Source organism: Kogia breviceps, chromosome 12 (genome assembly GCF_026419965.1).
Source record: "Kogia breviceps isolate mKogBre1 chromosome 12, mKogBre1 haplotype 1, whole genome shotgun sequence".
Taxonomy (NCBI): Eukaryota; Metazoa; Chordata; class Mammalia; order Artiodactyla; family Physeteridae; genus Kogia; species Kogia breviceps.
In genome coordinates, this window is record NC_081321.1 from 102,417,257 (window position 1) to 102,443,387 (window position 26,131).

General features: G+C 40.7%; 1 protein-coding gene and 1 non-coding gene across 3 annotated transcripts; one reads left to right on the forward strand and one right to left on the reverse strand.

Annotated features, from left to right (window-relative positions):
- Positions 1 to 4: 4 nt before the first annotated feature.
- On the reverse strand, positions 5 to 25,966 carry SYCE3 (synaptonemal complex central element protein 3). 2 transcript variants are annotated; one of them, XM_067008342.1, is made up of 4 exons: positions 25,859 to 25,965; positions 24,568 to 24,679; positions 20,343 to 20,451; positions 5 to 253 (listed from the first exon to the last, which is right to left on the reverse strand). In XM_067008342.1, exons 3-4 carry the CDS (start codon positions 20,449 to 20,451, stop codon positions 96 to 98), a joined length of 267 nt encoding a protein of 88 aa, XP_066864443.1. In that variant the 5' UTR covers positions 24,568 to 24,679; positions 25,859 to 25,965; the 3' UTR covers positions 5 to 95. The 2 variants fall into 2 exon arrangements, with proteins under 2 accessions (XP_066864443.1, XP_058937130.1); XM_059081147.2 differs by lacking the exon at positions 24,568 to 24,679 and having other exon boundaries at positions 25,859 to 25,966.
- On the forward strand, positions 15,854 to 15,960 carry LOC131767573 (U6 spliceosomal RNA). The gene has a single exon (XR_009338776.1). It is a non-coding gene; the product is annotated as a U6 spliceosomal RNA (small nuclear RNA).
- Positions 25,967 to 26,131: the final 165 nt, after the last annotated feature.

The window sequence follows — 26,131 nt, forward strand, 5'->3', positions numbered from 1 at the left end:
GCCGTACTTGGAAAGTAGTTTACTGAGAAACAAGCTCTACGCACAGCCCGTGGCCACGCTGCTCCGCCAAGCCTGCTCGGGCGCGGGGCGGGGGCCTACTGCGCTTGTGCCGTCTCATCGAGCAGCTCCTGCCACTTCTTCCCCACCTCCTCCTTGCAGTTGAGGAAGGCGTCCTCCAGCCGCCGCATGGACTCCGCCAGTGTGGGGTTGGTGCGCATCACCACCATGTCGTAGGCCATCCACGTGGCCTGCACTGCAACAACCAGACAGGCCCTGGTCAGGCCACAGGGGGCGGCTGCAGCGCTGGAGCCCCCCAGCGAGGGCTGCGCACCTCCGCTCACGCCCAGCATCCTGGCGACGGGACGTGCCGAGCCACCCCACCCAATTACTCGAAGGAGAGAAAGCAGGTCGGCCATGTGTTTTATATATATATATGGCTCATAACAACCCTATTAAAACTCCTCTCTACACAGAGCAGTAATGAACCTTCCCTAATCTCACACAAGTCTTAACTTCTGGATACACCAGCGCACAACACTAAAAGGTTGGAGGCCAATCTGACATGAAACGTTAGGAAAAATGAGAATAAACACAGGTCCTCACCTATCAGCGGTTCACAGCTAGAGGTTGCCGGGTGACCCCCAAGAAGTCATAACCCCGCCCAAGCACACATACTCAGGTAGGGCTGACCACTCCCACTCCTCCAAGGCTAGAGCCTCAGGTTATCTCATGCTCATTGGCCTGGGATGCCTGCCCACCACCACCCTGGCACCTCTCTGCTTTCAATAAGGCCAGTCCAGGGGCTCCTCCTTCTGGGAAGGTTTGCCAAGTTCCGTGTTAGTTGTCCTTTGGTGCTCACTGCTGCACTGACCGCCTTTCTTGCTCTTTCCCTTTGAGAGCAACTTGAGGGCCGCATCCCCTGGGCCTATAGGTGAACGTGTGCTTCCTGTACAAATGCAATGGTGTGTGCAGAAGCCCCACCTCCACCCCTTCCCTCTGCAGCCCCGCCCCTGCACTGGCGTGGGTCTCCCCTTTAGGACTACGAAGAAGAGGGCTGTCTCTCTGTGCAGTAAATACATCTCCTTAGAACTTCTCCTGTCTGGGTTAAAAAATGCTGGATACTTTGGGAAACTATGTCCTTCAGCAAATTAACCAAAGAAGAGATAGGCAGGGAATTCCCTGGCAGTCCAGTGGTTAGGACTTTCACTGCTGAGGCCGTGGGTTAAATCCCTGCTCAGGGAACTAAGATCCCGCAAGCAGAATAAATAAAAAAAAAAGAGATAGGCAGAATGATTAACAACAAATGCACATGTATGTCTACACACAACCGAGGTCAGCAATGTGGCAGACTTCAAGTTTTATAGAAAGTGGCAACTGTTTGGTTAGGGAAAAATTGTTAGAAAAGATACGTGCAGAACACCTCAACAGATAGAGGGCATATGATATATAGCTAGCATAGTGATTCTCGATCTTCTGGAAGTATGAGAGTCACTTGGGACACCTGTTAAAATGTAGACCACTGGCCCCTCTCAGAACTCAAAGAAGGTTCTTGTGTAGCAAGCTGGGAATGGTGCCCAGGAACCTTCATCTTGACAAGCACCCTGGGTAATTCTGGTGCAGGAAGCCTGCAGACCACGTGGGAGGCCACCTGGGCAGCAGGTGGGGTGTGGACTTGAAGCCGGGGCAGAGTCTGCTTCCCAGCTCTCCACTCACTGGCTGTGTGACCTGGAGTAAGTGATTTAAACTTACTAACCTCATCTCCTCTTATGTGAAGGACGGAAAACGTCCGGATCTCATGGCTTTGCTGTGAAGATTAAACCGATGGATGTATGTAACCTGTCTCCAACATATTAGGTGCTCAAGAAAGGAGAAACTCTTACTATAAAATAAATAATTCAGATATTCAGGACAAAGAACTAGGGTGGGTAAACAAAACAAAACAAACAGCTCACAGAAATGAATCTCATATAGTCCTACACAGCAGCTGAAATTCTAGTCCTGAGTTTCCTGAGGTCAAAGCAGAGAAGGAAACATACTCGGTTATAAGATTCAGTGACCATAAAATAAAAACAAACCCATTGTTTAAGACACTTTTACCCTAAGAAAGAATCTCCTTATAGGTATATTTCATGAGAGGTGTGTAACATAGCGGAAAATGTCCTTGACAACATCCCTACTTTAAATACAAAGACATTCTTCTGTGTCTACAGTTGTAGGCACTGGTGAAAGACAGCTGGTGGCACAGTACCAAAGCACACTTCAGAAAAGGCAATTCAATGAGACACTAAAACACTGTATCAAGTGCATAGCTCTCTTATGAACTGATCCAACGGAAAAAAAAAAAGAAAATATAGAATAGGAAGGACTCACAGTCATCTGAAAATCCTTCGGAAATACATGTCGCCTGAGTTTTTCATTCATTCAATGTTTATTGTGAACCTGCTCTGTGTCGCGTTTTGCTAAGGCAGCCCTGATGATACAGCTGTCTACTACAGGATAGACACATCCCTGCCCTCGTGAGCTTCTATACTAGTTGCAGTGGGAGAAGACAGATAATAAACATATAAGACAATTACACATTGTGAAAGGAGCTGCGAAGCAACGTGTATTGTAACAGAGAAATGGGATAGGAAGAGTCTTATTTTAGACCAGGTAGTGAGGGCAGGCTTTCTCAGAGGGCTTTTGGTAAGGCCTATGCAGTAGCAAAGCCAAGGTCCTAATCTCTGGAGGGGCCTGAACAGCAGATATTCTGAGAGGCTAGTTAGGACCCCCCCCCAAACTCTGAAAACCTGCTGGGTAGGGCCAGGTCCTCACACAGAAATTTTAAAAATGGTCAAGATGTGCACTAGATGCAGGGTTTAGTAAAGGATGAGGATAAAGTGTTCCAAAAACCTGTGTAGGAGAGGGAGGACTAACGAGGCATGCAGCGAGTAGATTTATTCTGACAGTAGAAGAGGGAGAAGCAGAGAACAGGAATGACAACTAGTTGAGCCAGGCAATAAAGGGATGAAGATAAGCCTGGAGTTTACAGCCACAGGCTAATTCACATCACTGGCAAAATAGAAGAATCAACATTTTAAGATGTAAATGGTGAAGGTCTACCTCCTCAAATCTCAGGTCCCAAATGGTTTTACAGATGAGTTCCACCGAACTTTGGAAGAACAGTTAATTCTTATCTAACGTAAGTGATTCCAGAAATTAGAAAAAGAGGGAAGACTGATAAGCTGACTGTATAGACTGGTGTTAACTTTTTAAAAATTTTATTTTATTATTACATTATTTTTTAAAAAATTTTTGGCTGCACCACGTGGCATGTGGGATCCTAGTTTCCCGACCAGGGGGTTGAACCTGCACCCCCTGCACTGGAAGCTTGGAGTCTTAACCACTGCACTGCTAAGGAAGTCCCCTGGTGTAACTTTTTAAGAAAAGCATTTTATAGAAGTATTCCATTTACACTGTAGAAAATTTGAGAATAGAGATAAGCAAAAATAAAAACATAATTTTCCCTAAGCTCGTTTATTTTAAAACCAGACAAAAATTATAGGTCTGTCTCACATGAAAATAGATGTAAAATCCTAATATAATATGATCTAACCAAACCTAACAATGTGTTAAAATAATGTTATGATCAAGCAGAGTTTGTAAAAGAAATTCAAGGATAGTTGAGTATCAGAAAATCAATCAGCATAATTAACCACATTAATAAAAGGGAGGAAATCGTAGTAATATCTCAGTTAATGCAAAAAAATCAGTTAATAAAGTTTAATACTTATTTGTGATTTCAGAAAATCAAAACTAACAAATTAGGAATAGAAGGAGACATTTTAACCCAGTAAAGGTGATACACCAAAAACTTACAGCAAACATTATACTTAATGGAGAAACTGTGGATAAATTCCTTTGGGAATCAAACAAGGATGCCTCTAATAATGTTATGGGTATTGAAGATGTTGGTAAATGGAATTTAAACATTTAAAAGAAATAGGAGGTATAAGGTAAGAGATAAAACTATCAGTATTTGTAAATTATAAAAGTGTATATGAAAGAATAGAGGTCCAATAGTAAGTCAATCTTAAAAACATAACAGGTAAAAGGGGGGAATATAACCTATTAGATAACACGACATCTTATAAAGCCCTGTTTTATTTACTTATTTATTTAGCCACACTGAGTGGCTTGTGGGATCTTAGTTCCCTGACCAGGGATTGAACCTGTGCTGTGCCCTCAGCAGTGAAAGTGCAGAGTCCTAACCACTAGACCGCCAGGGAATTCCCTAAAGCCCTTTTTAAAAAAAATAGTGTGGTACAGACAAACAGACCAATGAAAGAAAATACTAAGCTCGGAGATAGACCTAAGTGTATATGGAATTTAGTATATGATGAAAGTAACACTAAAAAATCCTTCAGACATATATGTCTCCTGAAAAAAGGAGAAAAAGGACAGTATACTCCAGATGGATTAAAGACATAAATATGAAAGATAAAATAACATTTATAGATCAAAATTTAGCAGAATACCTGTGATCTAGGGACTTCTTAAAAACCACAAACCATAAGGCAAAATATTGGTGAATTTCTTTCTATCAAAAAACTTTTTTAAACTAAGGACAACATGGACAAAATTTTCATACAAATGATAGAAGAAATTTACAATCTTAAAACTGATAATGGGTTAATATCTAGAATATACAAGAAATTCCTTCAAATCAATAAAAGAAATTCAGTAACAACAACAACAAAACCCTGGAAAATAACAAGTGTTGGTAAGGATGTGGAGAAATTGGAATGCTTGTACATTGCTGGTGGGGTTGTAAAATGATGCACCATGTGTAAAACAGTTTGACATTCTTCAGAAAGCTAAATATACCATATGACCTAGCAATTCTACTCCCAGATAGTGTCCCAAACAATAAAGAATGGGCACTCAAACAAATACTTGTATACAAATGTTCATAGTGGCACTATTCACAATAGTTAAATATTGGGACACAACCCAAATATCCATCAGTGGATGGATACACGGAATATTATTTAGCCATGTAAAGGAATAAAGTACTCATAATATGCTACAATATGGGTGAAACTTGAAAATACCATGTTAGGTGAAAGAAGCCAGAAACAAAATGTCACATATTATATGATTCTCTTATATGAAATATCCAGAATAGGTAAATCCATAGAGACTGGAAACGGATTGGTGGTTGCCAGGGGTTGGGAATAGAGGTATGGGAGTGAATGCTTAACGGGTACAAAGTGTCTTTTTTGGGTGATGAAAATGTTGCGGAACTTGACAGAGTTGGTGGCTGCACAAAATTATGAATGTATTAAATGCCACTGAATGTATACTTTAAAATAGTTAATTTTATGTGAATTTCACTTTGATAAAAATTTATTTAAATATAAGATGTAGATATTATAATTATCTTCATTTTTCAAAAGTGGAAACGGACAGAGAGGTTAAGCAGCTTGCCCAAGTCATACAGCTAATAAGTAGCACAGGCAGGATTTTACCCAAGTAATCAATCACCTGTGTCCATGTTTTTAGCTGCTTATGGTACACTGCTTCTTACATTCCCTAAGAAGAAACCCAAAAGACTAACAAGCATTTGAAGAGAATCTGGAATTCATTAGAGAAGTAAAAATTAAAACAATCAGATATCACTTTACACCTATTAGACTGGCAAAATTAGAAAGCTGGATAATATCAAGTGTCTGTGAGCTCGTGGGATCTAAGAACCCTCAGGCACTGCTGGTTGGAACAGAGTCTGACTCAGCTGTTCTGTGAGGTCATCTGGTAACCCCTAAAATGATTACACAGGTCCTTGAGAATAGATGTGTGAAGATGTTCATTGTAGCATTGTTTTTGGTGATGAAGAGTTGTAGGCAATCTAGGTGTCCATCACCAGGAAGAATGGACAAGCAAAAAGTAGTGGCTCACCATGGGATAAATACTATATTGCAGTTAAAAGTAATAGATAACATGTACACATGGCTACTCAAATAGGTCTTCATAACATAGTCTTGAGTTTAAAAAGTAAGATACAAGCTGGAGATATAAAACAAAATGTAAGAATTTTACAGAAACACATAAAAAGGGATATACCAAAAAAGGAATGAAAAAAAAAGAGCATAAATAAACAAATAAGTGAGGATTGTTATATGGGCCAGTGACGCTAACATAACATGCTATGAACTGAGAAGTATGGTGTCAACCTTTGTGCCAGAGAACCATAAAGAGAAACAAACTAACAAATAAATAAGACTCATTAGGAAATAACAAATGGGGTTCCACTATGGCAGACAGGCATGGAAGAGAACAAAGTCAATCACAAATATAGAAAACATACTACATTCTCTTCACTGTGCCAGGCAAGTGGGTACCAAGGGAAACAAGCACATTCCAAATACGATTTCACTGTTAGCACTGAACTAGGCAAGTGAGATGCCAGGAGTCTTAAGACAAAAACTTTCGCAAAATGCATAAAAAGTCAGGGAGTTAAGACACATCATTCAATTGAAAAAATATCTATCAAGCACCTAGTATGGGTCAGCACCTGTTTAAGTTCTGGGGACAGAGCAGTGAGAAAAAATGTCAAAAAGTCTTGCTCTCATGACCATTATATACTAAATAACAAGAAACTTACATAGTGCCTATAGTAAACTTATACAGTGTGTTAGAAGGTAACAGGTGCTAAGGAGAAAGATAAAGCAGTGAAGGAGGGTTGAGGATGCTAGGAAAAAAGGATCTGCAATTTCAAGAAGGGTGCTCGGGAAAGACTTCACTGAGGAAGTGACCTTTAAATTAACTTTTGATGAATAGAAGTTCTTAACATTAGTGTAGTTCCATTTCTCATTCTTTTATTCTGTATTTAGCACTTTTTGCCTTTTGTTTAGAAAATTCTACCCAACCTTCAAAGTGGCAAAGATATTCTCCCTTATTTTCTTCCCAAACTTAAAAATTTATTTTTGATACTTAAGTTCTCATCACTCTGAAGCTACTGTGTGTTTGTGTGTGTGCAGGGATCTGTTTCAAATTTTTATTCTTATTCATAACCAATTTTTCCAGCTTACTTGTTAAATAGTCCCTTCTTTCCTCCACTGATCTTCCATGTCACCTGTGTTACGTATAAAACTTTGTGTGTGTGTGTGTGTATCTGTTTCTGGGCTCTCTCCGTTGCTCAACTTGTCTATTCCTAAGCCAATATGACACGGTCAATTATATAGTTTTATAATAAACTTTGCCAATTGTAGGGTGAATCCCCTGTCCTTGTCTTCCTCAGCAGTATCTTAGCTACTTTTGGCTCTTAAGTCTCCAATAAATGTTTTATTTATTTTTTAAAAATTAATTAATTAATTATTTTTTGGCTGCGTTGTGTCTTCGTTGCTGTGCGCGGGCTCTCTCCAGCTGCCGCAACCGGGGGCTACTCTTCATTGCGGTGCGCAGGCTTCTCGTTGCGGTGGCTTCTCTTGTCGTGGGGCACCGGCTCCAGGTGTGCGGGCCTCAGCAGTTGTGGCACGTGGGCTCCAGAGCACAGGCTCAGTAGTTGTGGCACACGGGCTTAGTTGCTCCATCGCACGTGGGATCCCCCTGGACCGGGCCTCTAACCATGTCCCCTACGTTGGCAGGCAGACTCCCAACCACTGCAATACCAGGGAAGCCCAAGTCTCCAATAAATGTTTTAGAATCAACCTGTCAAGTTCCATGAAAAACCCTATTAGGATTTTTATTAGAACTACTTTGACGCCTTGGATGGAATTTGGGGAGAATGAACACATTTATTATGTTTTCTTTCTACTCATGAAGGTAGCTATAGCTCCATTTATTTTGGTCTTTAATATCTGTTAGTCAAGTTTTGTAACTTTCTGCATATAGGCCTTGCATATTTCTTGTTAAACTTCTTCCAAGGTAATTCATAGATGTATGTGTTTGTGTTACTGTTATTATTATAAATGGTGCCTTAAAAATATGTTCTAATTCTTTGCTGCAGATATATAAAAATGCAATTAACTTTTGTACATTTATCTTATATTCAGCCACCTTGCTAAGCTTTATTATTTCCAATAATATGTGTTTTATGTTCTACATAATAAATTTGGTAATTAGCTCCACGTTGGCCCCAGTAGTCCCTACCTTCCGGCAGTCACACCCTTCTGTAGTTCTCTCACATTGTACCAGAGTTGATCCATGTGACCAACAGATTATGGCAGAAGTGATGGTATGTCATTTCCAAGATTAGATGATAAAAGACTGTATCTTCTGTCTTGTGTTCTCTCTCTATTATATGTATAAATATTTCTTGGATCACTTGCTCTGAGGGAAGTTATTACATGACCAGCCCTGTGGAGAGGCTACATAGAAAGCCTCCTGCCAACAGCTACGTGAGCTTGGAAGGAGACTCTCCAGCATCCAGTCAAGTATCCAGAGATTGAAGCCATGACCTAGAACTTGACTGCAAACTCATGAAAACCAAGTCCAGAACCACGCAGCTAAGCCATTCTCAGATTCCTGAACCTCAGAAACTGTGATAATAAACGTTTCTTGTTTTAAGCTGCTAAGTTTGGGTTAATTTGTAATGCAGCAAATAGATAACTAATACAGATTTTGGTACTGAGAGTATGGTGCTGCTGTAACAAAAACCTAAAATGTAAGAAGAGTAGCTTTGGAATGGGACAGTTGTTGGCAGCTAGAAAACCTGTAAAGATTTTGAGGAGAGCATTAATGAAAGTTTGAAGTGCCTCAAACTCACTGTTCATAGGATTTTGGATTTTGAAGAGGCTGCATCCGACATCATCTATAGTCCTTGGAGATGTAACTATGTTGACTCTTGTTTTTGTGGACTTTCACTAACAGTGGCTTATCATCTCATGTATTTATTGGTTAGGTCATTGCTGAGCTAGCTCCCAATGTCCTCTGCACTGCTACAGAATCTTTCTAAACACTTATCTTTTCATGTCGTTCCACTGCCTAACTTTCTTCAGTTATTCCCGTTGCCTGTAGGATGATTTCTTGGAGTGGCACACAAAATCTTTCATGATCTGACCCCAGATGATTCATTTAGATTTACTCTCTATCACTTCCACTTGTAGTGTATTCAACAGTAATTGAACTCTAAGTCCAACCAGCTTTCTTATACTTTTGTTCCTTGGCACAAACAGTTTTCCTTGTCTGAAAGCCTTCCCTACCACCTGTCTATCTGGGGAACTCCTCAATACTTCAGAGAAATGCTCCATACCTCCTCTTAAAAAATTCCACAATTTACTACACAGATTTCAGCCACTCATCCAAAATCTCATTGAAATTTTAATATCCTTTTATTATAGCAATTAACATAGTATATTGCATTTATGTGTGTGTACATTTATTTCTCCATTAGATTATAAGCAACTTGAGCTCAGGGCCTGGCATAGGTGGTTATTTAGAAAGTGTTTGGGGCTTCCCTGGTGGCGCAGTGGTTGAGAGTCCACCTGCCAATGGAGGGGACACGGGTTCGTGCCCCGGTCTGGGGGGAATCCCACATGCCGCGGAGTGGCTGGGCCCATGACCCATGACTGCTGAGCCTGCGCATCCTGCTCCGCAACGGGAGAGGCCACAACAGTGAGAGGCCCGTGTACCGCAAAAAAAAAAAAGAAAAAGAAAGTGTTTGTTGGGACTCCCCTGGTGGCCCAGTGGGTAAGACTCCGTGCTCCCAGTGCAGGCGGCCCAGGTTTGATCCCTGGTCGGGAAACTAGATCCCACATGCATGCTGCAACTAAGAGTCTGCATGCTGCAACTAAGACCCGGCGCAGCCTAAATAAATTAATTAATAAATATTTTTTAAAAATAGTGTTTGTTGAACGAATGAATGAATGAATGAACGGTGCTTTAACCCCTCGGTCTTTGAGCTCTGGGATTATATTTTTCCAGCTTTATTTAAGTATAATTGACAAATAAAAATTGTATATATTTAAGGTGTACGATGCGATGTTCTGATATTGTATGCATTGTGAAATGATTACCATCATCAAGCTAATTAACATTTCCATCACCTCACAGTTATGTGGGGGGTTTTTTGGTATGGAGAGAACACTTAAGATCTACATTTGTAGTAAATTTCAAGTATACAATATCATATTAGCTGTAGTCATGATGCTGTACAGTACATCTCCAGAATGCATTCTTCTTGTATAATTTCCTGGATATATACCCAGAAGGGGAATTGTTGATCACGTGGTAGCTCTATTTTTAATGTTTTGAGAAACCTCCATACTCATTTCCATAATGGCTACACCAGTTTACATTGGTACATTATACCGTTTGCATTGGCTCTGTGATTATATTTTTGACAGTGTGTAGAATATCTCCACCTCTATATAAAACTGGCCCTTCCAACTCAGCATATCCGTAACTGAACTCACTCTTCCCCACATCCTCTAAACCTGCTATTCTTTCTGTATTCAGAAATTCTCATCTCTTCACTTTTCTCCTTTCCTCTTTTATTCAACTAACTCATGTTCATATTTTAGTCTTAGCTGAGAAGTAATTTACTCGAGGAGGTCTTCCTTGGCTCCTTATATCAAATTAGGTTCCACTTTGGGCTACCCATAGCACCCTGTAGATTATTCAGTCTTAACACTCAGAGAAATCCGTTGTAACTACTCGTTTAGTTATTTTTCCTCTTTACATGATCATCAGCTTCAGGAACAGGCACCCTACAATAGTACAGCTGGAGGACTGTACATTGTGGGAAGGGAAATAATCAGACCTTTTGGGGACTACTACACACTGGCTCTGAACTGACATTGATTCCTGGTGACCCGAAACATCGCTACCAGTGTAGTGATCTACCAGTCAGAAGAGGGGCTTATGGAGGTCAGGTTATCAATGGAGTTCTAGCTGAGGTCTGTCTCACAGTGGGCTTAGTGGGCTTCTGAACCCACTCTATGGTAATTTTCTCAGTTCCAGGATGCATAATTGAAATATATATACTCAGAAACTGGGAGAATCCCCACATCTGTTCCCTAATCGACAGAGTGAGGGCTATTTGGTAGGAAAGACCAAGTGGAAACCACTAGAACTGCCTCTACCTATGAAAGTAGTAAACTAAAAGCAACACTGTATTCCTGGAGGGATTGCCGAGACTATTACCACCATTAAGGACTTGAGAGATGCAGGGGGTAACTCCCGCTCCAGTCCCATCCAGCTCGCCTGTCTGGGCTGCACAGAAGACAACCTTTAGAGAGCGACAGGGGGTCACTGTAAACCCAGTCAGGTGGCGACTGCAGGTGCAGCTGCTGCTCCAGATGTGGTTGAACAAATTAACACATCCCCTGGTACCTAGTGTGCAGCTAGGGATCTGAAAAATGCTATTTTCTCTATACCTCTTAGTAAACACCACCTAAAGCAGTTTGGTTTCCACTGACAAGGCTAACAATACATTTTCATTATCCTAATTCAGGTATATCGACTCTCCAGCTCCTTAGTTGCCTTTCCCTTCCATAGGACATCAAGCTGTTCCATTATATTGATATTATGCTGATTGGACCTGGTGAGCAAAGGAAGCCAGACACAAGTGTATACACTGTGATTCCATTTATATGAAACTCTAGGCAAGTATATCAGTTGCTGCCTGGTGCTGGGGAAGGAAGAGTGGGAACTGACTGGGGGTGGGCAAAAGGACATGCTTTGGAGTGATAGAAATAATTTGTACTTTGACAATAGTGTTAGTTATACTAGTGTATACATTTTGCAAAACTCAGTGAACATTACACTTTAAATGTTTATTTTATTATTTATTTATACCTAAATAAAGGTGACTTAAAAACAATAAAAACCAAGAACACTATTTATCAGTACTTATGGGTTGCAATGACATATCTAGAGATAAATGCATAGCTCCAAATGTTTTCATAACTTAAAAAGGAATAAAAATAAATGAATAAAGCATTCAACTCAAAGGTTTTTTTGTTTGTTTTTGCGGTACGCGGGCCTCTCACTGCTGTGGCCTCTCCTGTTGCGGAGCACAGGCTCCTGACGCACAGGCTCAGAGGCCATGGCTCACGGGCCCAGCCCCCCCGCAGCATGTGGGATCCTCCCGGACCGGGGCACGAACCCACGTCCCCCTGCATCGGCAGGTGGACTCGCAATCACTGTGCCACCAGGGAAGCCCCAACTTAAAGTTTTAATAAAACAATAATAAAATTTTAGGGAAGGCAGGATGGAAAAAGCCCAGAAATCCAATTAATTTAGAATGTAGAAAAACAAATGCCATATGGGGAGGGAGAAGGGTAAGCTGTGACTAAGTGAGAGAGTGGCATGGACATATATACGCTACCAAACGTAAAACAGATAGCTAGTGGGAAGCAGCCACATAGCACAGGGAGTTCAGCTCGGTGCTCTGTGACCACCTAGAGGGGTGGGATAGGGAGGGTGGCAGGGAGATGCAAGAGGGAAGAGATATGGGAACATATGTATGTATATGTATAACTGATTCACTTTGTTGTAAAGCAGAAACTAACACACCATTGTAAAGCAATTATACTTCAATAAAGATGTTAAAAAAAAACAGTAGTTAAAAGAACTATGCAAAAAAGAAAAAAAAAAAAAAGAAAAACAAATGCCTATTAGGATGCTTTCCCTGCCCATATGCCCTTCTCTGAGACTTTGTCTTCATCCACAGGTCCTACAGATGGGTTGAGCTTAAACTTCCATATTATCACCCATGTGGCCTAGCCTAGCCACTCATGAATGATGTACAGTATTGCATACTTTGCAACATTTAAAAGCAATAGATTGGATGTATACATAGCATCTTGGAAAGAGCTGACACACATAATTCTGAATGAAAAAAAAAAAAAGCAATAGTATGAAAAATATATAATCATTTATAGAAATTTAACATAAATTTACCATTTATAGAAATTTCAAATAAATGTATAAAATAGCAATATACATTTCACAAGAACATACACACACACAAAATACACATTAGAATTGTTGCCTACGGGTGGAGAAAGGAACGGGAATGGAGCATGGGGACCGAAGGGGATAAATAAAAAAATTAAACTAGTAGTGCCCTGCATGGACCAATGATCATAATGTATCATAAACTGAGTATGATAAAATCAATTCTCTACATCTGAGGTTGAAAAAGAGACAAGAAAAATGTTATACAACAGCATAATCAGGGAATAGGGGGGACAGTCTTGAGGCACTGGCACAAAGTAAAATGGAAAACAACAAAGAAATAAAATGGATTACAGAGATGATGATGAAGATAAGACAAAAAGAGACAGACAATATGGATAACTGGAATTTCTGAAGAAATAAACCAAATAAATAGAATTAAAAGTATCCAAAGATACGATAAATGAAAAAGATCTTATAAAAATACTCAAATCGGGCTTCCCTGGTGGCTCAGTGGTTAAGAATCTGCCTGCCAATGCAGGGGACACTGGTTCGAGCCCTGGTCCGGGAAGATCCCACATGCAGCGGAGCAACTAAGTCCGTGTGCCACAACTACTGAGCCTGCAAGTCACTACTACTGAATCCCGCGAGCCTAGAGCCCGTGCTCCACAACAAGAGAAGCCACCGCAATATGAAACGTGCGCACCACAACGAAGAGTAGCCCCCGCTCACCGCGACTAGAGAAAGCCCGCGCGCAGCAACGAAGACCCAATGCAGCCGAAAATAAATAAATAAAATTTTAAAATAAATAAATAAATAATACTCAAATCTACAGCTCTAGAGATCTACCATGTCCTAGGAAATATGTTAGAGGGTATTAACACCAATCTTATGCTGGTGAAGTACAGAACTTCAAGAATAAAAAATCTTACAGGCAGAAAAGTCACTTTTAAGAGGCAGAGTGTTCCACACATCTTCACAGTGCCACTAAATGCTGAAAACATATTTTAAGTTATAAAGAAAATAATTATATACCTAACCAAGTTACCATCCAGTTATAAACATAGATATATTCTTAAGCATTTATGAATTCAAGGAATACAATGTCCAAAGCTATAGTTACTAGGTTTAACTCTTTGAATTATTTGAATACAGAATGTGTGAGTCTCAACAACCTTAGGAATTATGATTACAGAATAGAGTGAAAATGTTGTAAATGTTATTGTTAATGTAAACATTATTTGTACTTGATAATATACAAATACAGGTAATAGTATAACGAAGGACAGTTGTGCCTCAGTTTCTTTATTTGTAAATAGAGATAATAACAATCCCTATATCTCAGAAATTGTTGTGAGGATTAAATGAACAAATTCATATAGTGCTTAGTATAGGATCTAGCAATTAATAAGTAAGGTATAAATATTACTGATTAGTGTTATTAGATCCCGAATAAAGACAAAAGATACAATTGAAGAAATAACACTAATTTCCTTAATGTTTCCCCACAAACTTTCTTAATTTTAGTATAGTTTTTATGGTGAAGAAATATTTATTTCAAGTAAAGAATTTCTTCAGTTTCACTTCAATTTAAATTCTTAAGTAAAATTAAAGGTAGCACTCTTTATTATTATTATTTTTTTTTTTGTGGTACGTGGGCCTCTCACTGTTATGGCCTCTCCCGTTGTGAAGCACAGGCTCCGGACACGCAGGCTCAGTGGCCATGGCTCACGGGCCCAGCAGCTCCACGGCATGTGGGATCTTCCCGGACCGGGGCACGAACCCGTGTCCCCTGCATTGGCAGGCGTATTCTCAACCACTGCGCCACCAGGGAAGCCCAAAGGTAATACTCTTTATTTTAAAAGTAGCTTGTACAGTATAATTCCACTTTCATTAAAGTGTATATGTCAGAAAAAGATGTCTCTATGCATCCCGTATCGGTCCATTCTTCTGTTTTTGCAGAGAGAGACTTGGAATCGTGTTTGCCAGTGTTAACAGTAGTTAATTCTGAGTGGCTGGATTTTGCTGATTTCAAAATTTCTTGTAATTTTTTATTTTAATTGAATTTACTTTGGATTTTAAAAACAATGTACATGCAACATTTCTTTTTAAATTCATTGTTTATTTAATAATTATCAACTTATGAATTATTAATATTTATTAAATAAACATGATTATTCATTATAATCATCTAACAATAGTAATTTATTTTAAAATGCTAATAATGCTGTATATAGCAGTAATCTAATAAGTTAGAAAATACTGATGAAATGGATGAAGTGGGAGGATAAATGAAATATACAAACTGACACAATCTTAAAGCATTAACCAAAGAAGAAATTGAAAAAGTTATCAGAAGTTATCTCTAGTAGTTTCACCATTAACTGTTCAATAAAGAGTTGTTTCCAAATACTATACGTATAATTTCAGAAGACAGAAAAAGATAGAAGACTCTAGAGACTGAGTAGGACTGATATTACTACAGTTTGGCCAAATGCCTTTGAGCAAGTTATTTATTTATTTATTTTAGCCGTGTTGCATGGCCTGCGGGATCTTAGTTCCTTGACCAGGGATTGAACCCGGGCCCTGGCAGTGAAAGCGCTGAATCCTAACCACTGGATTGCCAGGGAATTCCCTGAACAAGTTATTTAAACTCTGTAAGCTCTAATTTCCTCCTCATATGTAAAGTGGAAATAATAATAGTGTCTCTCCCCCATAAACTTGTTAGGAAGAATAAATGAGATAATGTGTGTAAAGCGTATGGTAAAGAGACCAATACATGGCAAACAATAAACATAAGCTATGAATAATAAAATTACTACTATTATTATTATTAGAATAATACAAAATATCCAAGAATCTACAGTCTTCCTGTACACTAGTATTAATTATTTAGTAAATAAAATAGAAAAGCACCCCATTTATAATAGGAACAGAAACACAGAAGTAAATGTACTGAAAAATCTGAAGAGTGCCCCCTTTGACGGCATATATACTAAAATTGGAATGATACGGAAAAGATTAGCACAGCCCCTGTGCAAGGATGACATGCGAATTTGTGAAGTATTTCACATTTTTATGTAATGAACAGCATGATGACTATAGTTAACCAGACTGCATTGTATATTTGAAAGTTATTAAGGAAATAGTATCTTTAAAGTTTTCATTGTAAGGGAAAAAATAACTTGTAACCATGTGAGGTGGTGGATATTAACTAAATGTATTATGGTAATCATTTTGCAATATATACATATATCAAGTCATTATGTTATACAATCTAAACTTATACAATATTATATATCAATTATATATCAATAAAACTGGAAAAAATAAAATAAAATTGAAGTCAAAAAAAATCTGGAGAAAAATATTGCAAAATCCTTTGAGACATGTTAAAGAACACTGGAATAATTGGAGAGAAATATCACATTCCTACCTGAGAATGCTTAATGTTAAAAATATATCATTCTTTCTATATTAACGTATAGGTTTAACACAATTCCAAATAAAATATTAAATGAATCTATTATTCATCTGGAGAATAAATGTGAGAAAAGGTAAAAAAAGAAAAAAGGAAAGAAAAAAGAATAATGAAGGGTAACTCACTGATTAATAATGAAACCAGTGTGATAAGCCATAAAACCTAACATATTATATAACAGGTTAGATATCTCTGCTCTACTATATATAAAAACTTCATGAGTAATAAAGAAATAACTTCTAAACTAATAGGATAGGATGGGATGGATTTGGGGATGGGGGAAAACAAGTTAGAATCTCTCCTTCTACCTGAGAAATTTTACATTCTCAAGGCTCACCCCCATAAGGCATTCTACAGCTAAACTTGTACTGTATCATTGGTCATGAGTTGACTTAAGTTCAAGAGAACAGAAAGAGAAACTGTAAGCCTTGGAGTCAAGATGATTTGGCTTTTTAACATTGCTTAAATTATTCATATATACTTAATAGTTTTAAATAAGCATATATATTTATATAAATATATATAAATATGCACACTTACATTTATTTGCTGGTTGGTGCTTTTGATAGTTGATGACTGCTTGTTTGGTGATTTTCCTTGCCCTGTGTGGTCACTGGAAAAATTGGGCAAGAGCCTTCCCAGGGGCAACAAAGGCCAAGAACTTACATGTTAGGCTTCACTTTAAATTTAACCTAAAGGGTAAGGGTGTGAGATTCATCATGGTCCCAAATCATGCTACTTCTGTCAACAATATTTGTCCTAACTTGACCTAGGGACACTATGACAAAATAGTTCTGCTGCTTACACTTCAGGTAGAAAAATATTTTATTGTTCTCAACCGTTAGATTTGAGTCCGTGGGCCCAAGAACGTATTGTTTATTTAAGAAATTACAAAAGGTAAATTTTACAAAACATTTTAATACTATTTAACCTGTGGTTGCTTATATGTTGATAAAAACATATCTTTACTAGCTGATACATTGCTACAGAAAAATTTTGAAACATTTATATTGCCCCCCAAATTAGACAACTGTGCAGAACACTTATATAAAAATAGAATAACAAAAAGAGGAAAATATGTGCAACTAAAACAAAGGAAAGAATAAGCTAAAGGGGAAATAATGGACCTTCCATCAATTCAAGGAATGTGATATGGAAAAGCACCAAGGGGAGGGGATGTGGAATCATGCACAACAGAAGCCTCATTCATGCCAAGTAGACGCAGGCTACATTTGTTTTATTTCTGTGAGAAAGGAAGTACACAAGCCTTCCAGGATGTGCAGATGCTTAAATACAATAGATGAATCTATCAAAAAATTTCAGGTTTACTTAGAAAACTTAAAAAACAAATTTTTAAAATTGTCAAAGCTAAGTCTTTTATGTGACTTGTTTCCATATAAACACCTGTCAACCTTGTCTCTAAGGTGAGAGAGCATTTTTTTACAACACTATTACCTTAGTAATATCATCTTAGCAATATTAACTCTTATTATTACTTAATAACTTACTTAACTATTACCTTAATTACTGTTGGAATTATTTGCCAAAAAGAGAGACTCTAGTGAATCTAAATAAAAATGCAATACACAGCCTGGTTCCTTTGGCACACCAGATAGTTTAGAATTAAATGTTTAAAAAAACAAACAGGGCTTCCCTGGTGGCGCAGTGGTTAAGAATCCGCCTGTCAATGCAGGGGACACGGGTTTGAGCCCTGGTCCGGGAAGGTCCCACATACCGCGGAGCAACGAAGCATGTGCGCCACAACTACTGAGTCTGTGTGCCACAACTACTGAAGCCCACGCGCCTAGAGCCTGTGCTCCGCAACAAGAGAAGCCACCACAATGAGAAGCCTGCGCACTGCAACAAAGAGTAGCCCCCGCTCGCCGCAACTAGAGAAAGCCTGCATGCAGCAAAGAAGACCCAACGCAGCCAAAAATAAATAAATAAACTTATAAAAGAAAAAACACACAAAGTAGAAGAAAATATAAATGACTGTTTCACTGATCTTGGATTAGGGAAAGATTTTCTAGGCATCACAGCAATGGGAATAAATCAGAAAGAAAAATATTGATACATTTTTAGTACATATGACTTCTGTTTACCAAAGCTTCATATACAAAATTAAAGGAAAATAACTGGGAAAAATATTTACTACAATTTTGAACAACTCTTAATACATAAAGAGCTCTTACAAATCAGTAAGAGATGCTATCACAGAAATCTCTTATTCTTCTCAGTGCCAAGCCTGAGGTAAGGCTAGCTCCTTTTTAGCCTTTAGTTCTGCAAAACATTCCAAATTGGCCTTCCTGCCTCTAGTCTTCCCTCTCCGAACCATCTCTCACACTGCTACCAGAGGTATCTTTTCAAAAGGCAAGTGTCTTCCTTGAAATCCCAAATGGCTCCCTATCACCTAAACAAGAAAGGTAAACCTCTTTAGCTTGGCACTGAAGACCCTTCTTCTCACCTTTTCAGCCTCCTCTCTTTGGCCTGCCTCCTTGTGAATCTCATGCACTAAGATGACTTCTTGACTATGCCAGTCTTTCCCTCACAGGCACACAGCCTTGCCTATCTTCTCCTACCCACGGGCCCTACCCCCTCTGTCCAATCCCTGCTGCTTCCCTGGTGCTGTGCTCTGTTCAAAGCCTCACTTGCTTCCCCAGGCAGTCAGCCTCTCCTTCTTCTCTGCTCCCTCCCTGGTACTTGGTATACACCATTATTAGCATTTCCCAGGTTATAATTTTAACATAAAGTTAAAATGTGCTTTAATTTTAATTTATATATTTAAATTATAATTAGTCATCTTGATGTCTGTTTCTGGCCCCTGCCCACTTCTTCTAATGAAGGAGCATCTCTATTCAACTTTGTATTCTTAGAAAAGCATATAGTAGGTGATTAGTAAATGCTGTTAAATAAGAGACTATTTAATTAGATTGAAGGAATTAAATAACTTATAGTGGAAAATGAATTATAGAACCTTTTAGCAAGGTATATATAAGACCTTCAAGTACATGGGCACAAAATTGCAAACATTTCTAAGCAGAAATTTTCTGAAGACTGTTGGAATAAATGGAGATTATTTATAAACTAATAATGTCCTTAAAAATAATTTGTTTTCATTTGAGTAGAGTATGCAGGCTTTCTAAAATTTGTTTTACATTATGATTTTCTCTAGCAAAACTTAGGCTCACACAATTATAAGAATTACACATATTCTGAACTAGTAAAGAACAAATTAAAGAACTAATAATGGTATCACTACCACTGCTAATTACCGCTTAGTGGAAACATGTTGAATAAAATAACAAACAAACATTTTTTTCCAAAAATGGAGAAATCTGTTGAACTCTACTGCTGCTTCACTACACTGGCTGTACCTCCCATTTCAGCACCGCACCAGTCTTAGCACTATTACTCTGAACTCTTCTTTATTTTATTTTATTTTATTATTTATTTTTTTAACATCTTTATTTGAGTACAACTGTTTTACAATAGTGTGTTAGTTTCTCCTTTACAACAAAGTGAATCAGTTATACATATACATATGTTCCCATATCTCTTCCCTCTTGCGTCACCCTCCCTCCCACCCTCCCTATCCCACCCCATGAACTCTTCTTATTTAAATGATTCACAGAAAGTATGTTCCAACTTTGTTCACAGGTGTCATATTAACATCATTTGTCATTTGCTGAGTACCTGAGCTTGAGTATGGTACTGTGTCACTATTTCTGCCCTCAAAAAGATAACAGCCCACTTGCAGAAATAAGATGCAAACGCACATAAAATAATCAGAAAATGAGTCAAGGCAATATTCAGCGGTTAGTGTAAAATCTTGTGGTACAGCAGTTATATGGTGTAGAAGTTGAAAAGTAGTCAGGGAAGACCTGGCTGAGAAGGCACTTGATTTGAGCTTAGAAGTGTAGGGAGGATTTGAGCTCTTGGAAAGAAGGGTGAAGGCACCCTGCCTGGGAAAACATCCTACCTGAGATTTTTTCCATCTCTTCCAATAGCTTTTCCAAGTCTTTATTCAGGTCTGACAGCATTTTCAGCATGTTGTCATAGTTTCTTTCACCAGGGTCAGAATCAGCCATCTAGGCAGTGCACAGAACGAAGATGCAGTGAGACACACCAGTGTTTCAATTCTAGCTCCACTACTCACAGCTGGGTAGCCCAAGCCAGAAAACTTAGGTCATCTTTAACTCCTTCTCTTATCTTCCTGACCTAAGGGGCCACTGAAACTCACCAATTTTATTTGTTTATGGAATAAACATTAAATCATCTATGGGTCAGGAAGGGTCAGTGCTTGAGAGCCACCAGCGAACTGAATCCTGCCCTGTGGAGACCATAGCTTGGCCTAGCTCTATAAAATCTCTCCTATCAGTGCCTTCCTCCCTCTCTCCAAGGTTGCTGCTTTAATTGAGGTCCATTCCATTATCCACCATTAATTACAGATTTACTGGGCATCTACTATGTGCCAGACATCTACTATGGCTCTGGGGACACTGCAGTGTATCTGAGGATCCAAATAGACTGGATGCTGTCATGGAGCTTCCGTTCCAGGGAGAGAGACTGATAATAGCCAAGTTAAGTTTCATAAAGATACCTTCAGTTTGCGGTCACTGCTACAAAGAAAATAAAAAGGATGGTGTAATAAAGAGTTTTCATGGGGAGAAATGCTTTGGCTTGTAAAGTCCAAGAAGTCCTTTCTAATGAAGTGACATTTGAACTTCCATTTGAATGACAAAAAGGAGTTGTCATGTGAAGATCTAGGGGAAGAGTTCTAGACAGAGGGAATGGCTCAAGAAAAGATGGGAGTGTCCCTTGTGTGTTTTAAGGAATAGAGAATGGGGTTGAGGAGAAGAGTGGTAGGACATGAGATCAACTAAGTAGGCAAGAACTTTGGTTTTATTTTGAGAGTGCGGAAAAGCCACTGGAGGTTGAGAGAGCAGGGGATTATGTGATTATATTTTAAGGTAACAGCAGACTTCAGCTGCTGTTTGGAAACTGGACTGCTGCAGAAGGTTGAGAGGAGGAAAGCGTGGGAAGACCAGTTAGGCAGGAGAGCACTGAAGTGGTCTAGAGATGACAGCGGCTTGGACTTCGGTGATAATATGGAGAGGGAGAAGTGAAGTGTTCTGGTGATATTTTGGAAGATAAGCCAACAGAATTGGGTAGAGGACTTGTGTCAAGGTTTGCAGGGGCAAGTGATGGGAAGAGAGAAAGTAAAATGACTTCTAATTTTGGTGAGAACAACTTAATGGATGGTGGTCTTATTAACTAAAATGGGGAAGAGTAGGAGAGGAGCAGATTAGAAGGTAAACCAGGTGCTTTTCTTTTCTTTTTTTTTTTTTTTTTTTTTGAGGTGGGTCTTAGAGACCACTGAATAGACTTTGGCTTTTTGAGTGAGATGGGAGCCTGGAGGGTGATAATCTGATTTACATGTTAATAAATCACTAGATTGAAAATAGCTGTATATGGACATGGGTGGAGGCAGGGAGACTAGTTAGGAGGAGGTCACTGGAATAATGCAGCTGAGAGATAATAACAGCTCAGATCAGCATAGGACTGATGCAAGCAGTGTGAAGGAGGACCGTTCAGGGTATATTTTGAGGGCAGGGCTGACAAGATTTGCTGATGAGTCAATGTGAAGTCAGGGACAATGCTAGGGTATTTGACTGGGCAACCAGAAATGGTGGTACAATTAACTGAGACGGAGGAAGACTGGAAGAAGATAGTTTGCATGGGAAAGAAATAACTCAGTTTTGAACATATTAAGATGCTTATGAAGCATCCAAGTGGGAATGTTGAGTAGGCAGCTGAATAAATGAATTCAGGGGAGAAGGTAGGCTAGAGATAGAAATTTGGGAGTCATCAGCATATAGGCGATATTTAAAGACATGAGAATGGGAGAGATCCAGGGAGAAAACACAGATGGAGAAGGGGCCCAACATCAAGACTGGGGAGATGCAAAGGAACCAGCCAAAGAGACTGAAGAAGAGGGGCCAGAGAGGTAGAAGGAGAACCAGGAGGGTCATGTTTTGGAAGTCAAGTGCAGACTTTTACAGAGTCGTTGAACCCCAGCCAATGTCCTCTGATCATTATGAAATCTCAGCAAGCTGAGAAGACAACTCTGAAAAGCACAAAACACTGGGAACTATACTCAATATTTTGTAATAACCGATAAGGAAAAGAATCTGAAAAAGAATGTAAATATACGTACATAAAACTGAATCACTGTGCTGTACACCTGAAACTAACACGACATTGTAAATCAACTATACCTCAATTTAAAAATAAATAAATAAAATAAAAATTAAAAGTACAAGAGAAGGAAACTCAAAATCATATGGGTGAATAACATATAATTCTGGGAAGGTAGGGAATTAAGATAGGAAATATTAAGAGCATAAAAACTAGAATTACAGGTTTCCCCACTATCCAAAAGTGGAGTGTTTGTATAAAACCTTTCATAAGCTAAAACGGCATAAGGCAAAGAAGCAATTACCTTAGGACACATCTTGCTAATGAATGCACAAAATAAACCAAGATAAAGCACAGATGCTCACAGACAAAGTTCAAAGCTGTGGCAGCCTGATGCTGAGATGCAGTGTGTAGTTCCCCGGGAATGAGCTTGGCGGTGCTATTCTCAGTGCTGGGGTGCACACTGCCTCTATACGGCTCACTGCAAAACAAATGCTGCATGCTATTTTCATTTTTTACCTTATTTGTTTATAAAAGCAAAAATCCGCTTCATATTTCTTTTGGTTAGTGAAACAAGTACTAATGTAGGTTTTTCATAAAAGTGGAGTGGTGTAAAGTGAACTTTCACAAACCAGGGGATACCAGTACTATGACTATCTGGTATAGAGAATTTTTTTTTTTTAACAAATTTATTTATTTATTTGGCTGCGTTGGGTCTTCGTTGCTGCACCCTGGCTTTCTCTAGTTGCAGCGAGCAGGGGCTACTCTTCATTATGATGCGCGGGCTTCTCATTGTGGTGGCTTCTCTTTTTGCAGAGCATGGGCTCTAGAGCACAGGCTCAGTAGTTGTGGTGCACTGGCTTAGTTGCTCTGCGGCATGTGGGATCTTCCCGGACCAGGGCTCAAACCCGTGTCCCCTGCATTGGCAGGTGGATTCTTAACCACCGCGCTACCAGGGAAGTCCTGACTATCTGGTATTATATGCATTTGAATGTTTAAGAGAATTTGGCCTACCAGAGTAGCAGCTCAGCTTTGTCATTGGAGTTTAAAATGTGAAATTGATTATGGGTTGTAATTTTAAGTCACAGTCTTAGTAAGTTTATAGGAGTTCTAGGACATTTAAGAGAACTTGAGGTTTACAATATTTATAAGTTTTACTTACGATTTTTACAAAAATTATATGGGGACTTCCCTGGTGGCGCAGTGGTTAAGAATTTGCCTGCCAACGCAGGGGACACGGGTTCGATCGCTGGTCCGGGAAGATCCCACATGCTGTGAAGCAACTAAGCCCATGCGCCAGAACTACTGAGCCTGCGCTCTAGAGCCGGGAAGCCCCAACTACTGAAGGCCACGTGCTGCAACTACTGAAGCCCGCGCGCCTAGAGCCCGTGTTCTGCAAGAGAAGCCCCCAGTTGCCACAACTAGAGAAAGTCCACGAGCAGCAATGAAGACCCAACGCAGCCAAAAAAACTTTTTTAATTAAAAAAAAAAAAGAATTATATAAGAAGGTAGGAAGGTTTGTTATTAAGAAAACCGAGGTACTTAAAGAAGTAGAATACATTAAGTTTATAATTAAAAGTTTAAGTTTGTAAATGGAACAAAAACATTGTTACTATTAAAAACATGCTAGACCTAGAATAAGATTAAAAGTTTAGAATAAGATAATCCTATTTAGGGACTTCCCTGGTGGCACAGTGGTTAAGACTCCACACTCCCAGTATAGGGGGCCTGGGTTCCATCCCTGGTCAGGGAACTAGATCCCACATGCATGCCGCAACTAAGCAGCCAGCGAGCTGCAACTAAGAAGCCCACCTGCCACGGCTAAGACCTGCCACAACCAAATAAATAAAAGAAATAAACATTTTTTTAAAAAAGAACTAATGGATTACTAGACAAAACAGAGCACGCAGACTTAGACAAGGAGGGAAGAAAAAAACAGGAATAGTGAGAAGGTGGTACAGAGTAAAAGTTTTTTGTTTTTTAAATTAACAAAGGCAGAGACTTGCCTGTCTTTGGTCTGTGTGGAAAGGATTAGTTGTACAGAAAAGGCTGAAGAATCAGGAGAAAGGGTTGCTGATGGTGCAGGGACTGGTCAGCCAGGAGGATGGTCACCTTACCCTATGAGGGGAAGGGAAGGTAAAGAGGTAGGTAAAGGTCCAGGGAAGCCCCCGTTCAAGTTTGAGGTCTCCAGCTTGCCTACGGACGGCACTGAAAAGGTTTTTTCCTAAGAACAGACGTTCGGCAGAGGTGCAGCCGAGAAGCAGGGGTAGTTTGGCTGGGGCCACATGGCTGCACGGTATTCTCGGGACCCTGGGGTGGCACAGAGAACGCGGACGGAGTGTAACTGGCCTGGGAACTGAAACGTGTGCGCGGTGGAGGCACAACGAAGGCGTGTGTAAGGTGGACACAAAGCGGAGGCCTAGAGGGGCTCAGAGCTGAGGGGCGGGCGGGCTGAGGACAGAGGCCGCGGCAAGGTACCCTTGGATCCCAGAGGAGGGCTGGGCCTGGAAAGCAGATCCAGGGAAGGGGAGTGAGCTGCAGTGAAGGAGGAAGACCATGGCCTTCAGGTCCACGGCATTCCCTCCCGGCGAGGCTGCCGAGGCTGACCGCGGCGCTAGGACGGAGAGGAGGCCTGCACCAGCGCCAGAGCCAAGGGAATGAGGGTGGTGGCTGACTGGGCGGTGAGGTGGGCAAGGGGAACGGGGGCGAGAGGGGCACCTTCGGGTGTGAAGGCTTGAGGTGCTGGCGACGGAGGAATTCAGAGGCATGAGAAGTGCAAGGGCCTGGGGCCCTCTCTGCGGCCTGAGGGTCTCGCTCGCCCAGGACCAAGAGCTGTCACGGAGGCCGGGGTCCTTCCTGGCGTGAGAAATGAGAGGGGCACCTGGACCGGCGAGTCCGCGAGGCGTGCGCGGCTGCGTGGTGTGAACCGCGAACGGGGACAGAATGTGTGTGTGATGCTGGGGCGGTGGTGCTGCAGCGGAGCGGCGCGAGAGTCTGGGACCACGCCTGGTGTGCAGAAGTGAGGGAATTCGACGTGTGGGGCGTGAGGCTGAGAGGTTCAGGTGTATAGAGTTCAGGATGTGCGGTGGGAAGGGTCTGGAGTGGGTGAGGGGCCGGGGGTGCGGCGTTGAGGAGAACGGCGTGACGAGACCGGGCTGAGGGCCGGGTGGGTGAGGAAGCGGTAGGTGCCCCACCGGGCTGGCGTGAGGCGGTGGGTACCGCCTGGGGACGCCGTGACTCGGGGGTCGGGGCGCCAAGGGAGGGTCCGCGACCCCCAGGCGGGCTGGCCTCACTCACCTCCAGCTCGCCGGCGCTTGGGTTCCGGCTCGGCTGCCCTCCTCCTTAGCCTGAGGCTTGAGGCGGCTCCTCAGAATGACGCCCCTCCCCTTTCCGTTACCAGACCCGCTCCCGGAGCGGGCCTCTGGCCCTCATTGGCTGATCTCCTGGAGCGGAAGGGGCGGTGCTGCGCGCATCTGACTACGCCCGCCTCAGGCTGGTCCCAAGTCCCGGCCTTGAGGTCTCATTGGCTGGTCGCCTGGAGCGGAAAGGGCGGGGTCGCCCCGGCTGGTC

Coding starts and splice junctions, on each gene's coding strand:
- SYCE3 (XM_059081147.2), bottom strand. CDS start 20,451: ATGGCTGATTCTGACCCTGGTGAAAGAAACTATGACAACATGCTGAAA. Junction 254..20,342: donor AGAGATGGAAAAAATCTCAG/GTAGGATGTTTT, acceptor TGGTTGTTGCAG/TGCAGGCCACGTGGATGGCC.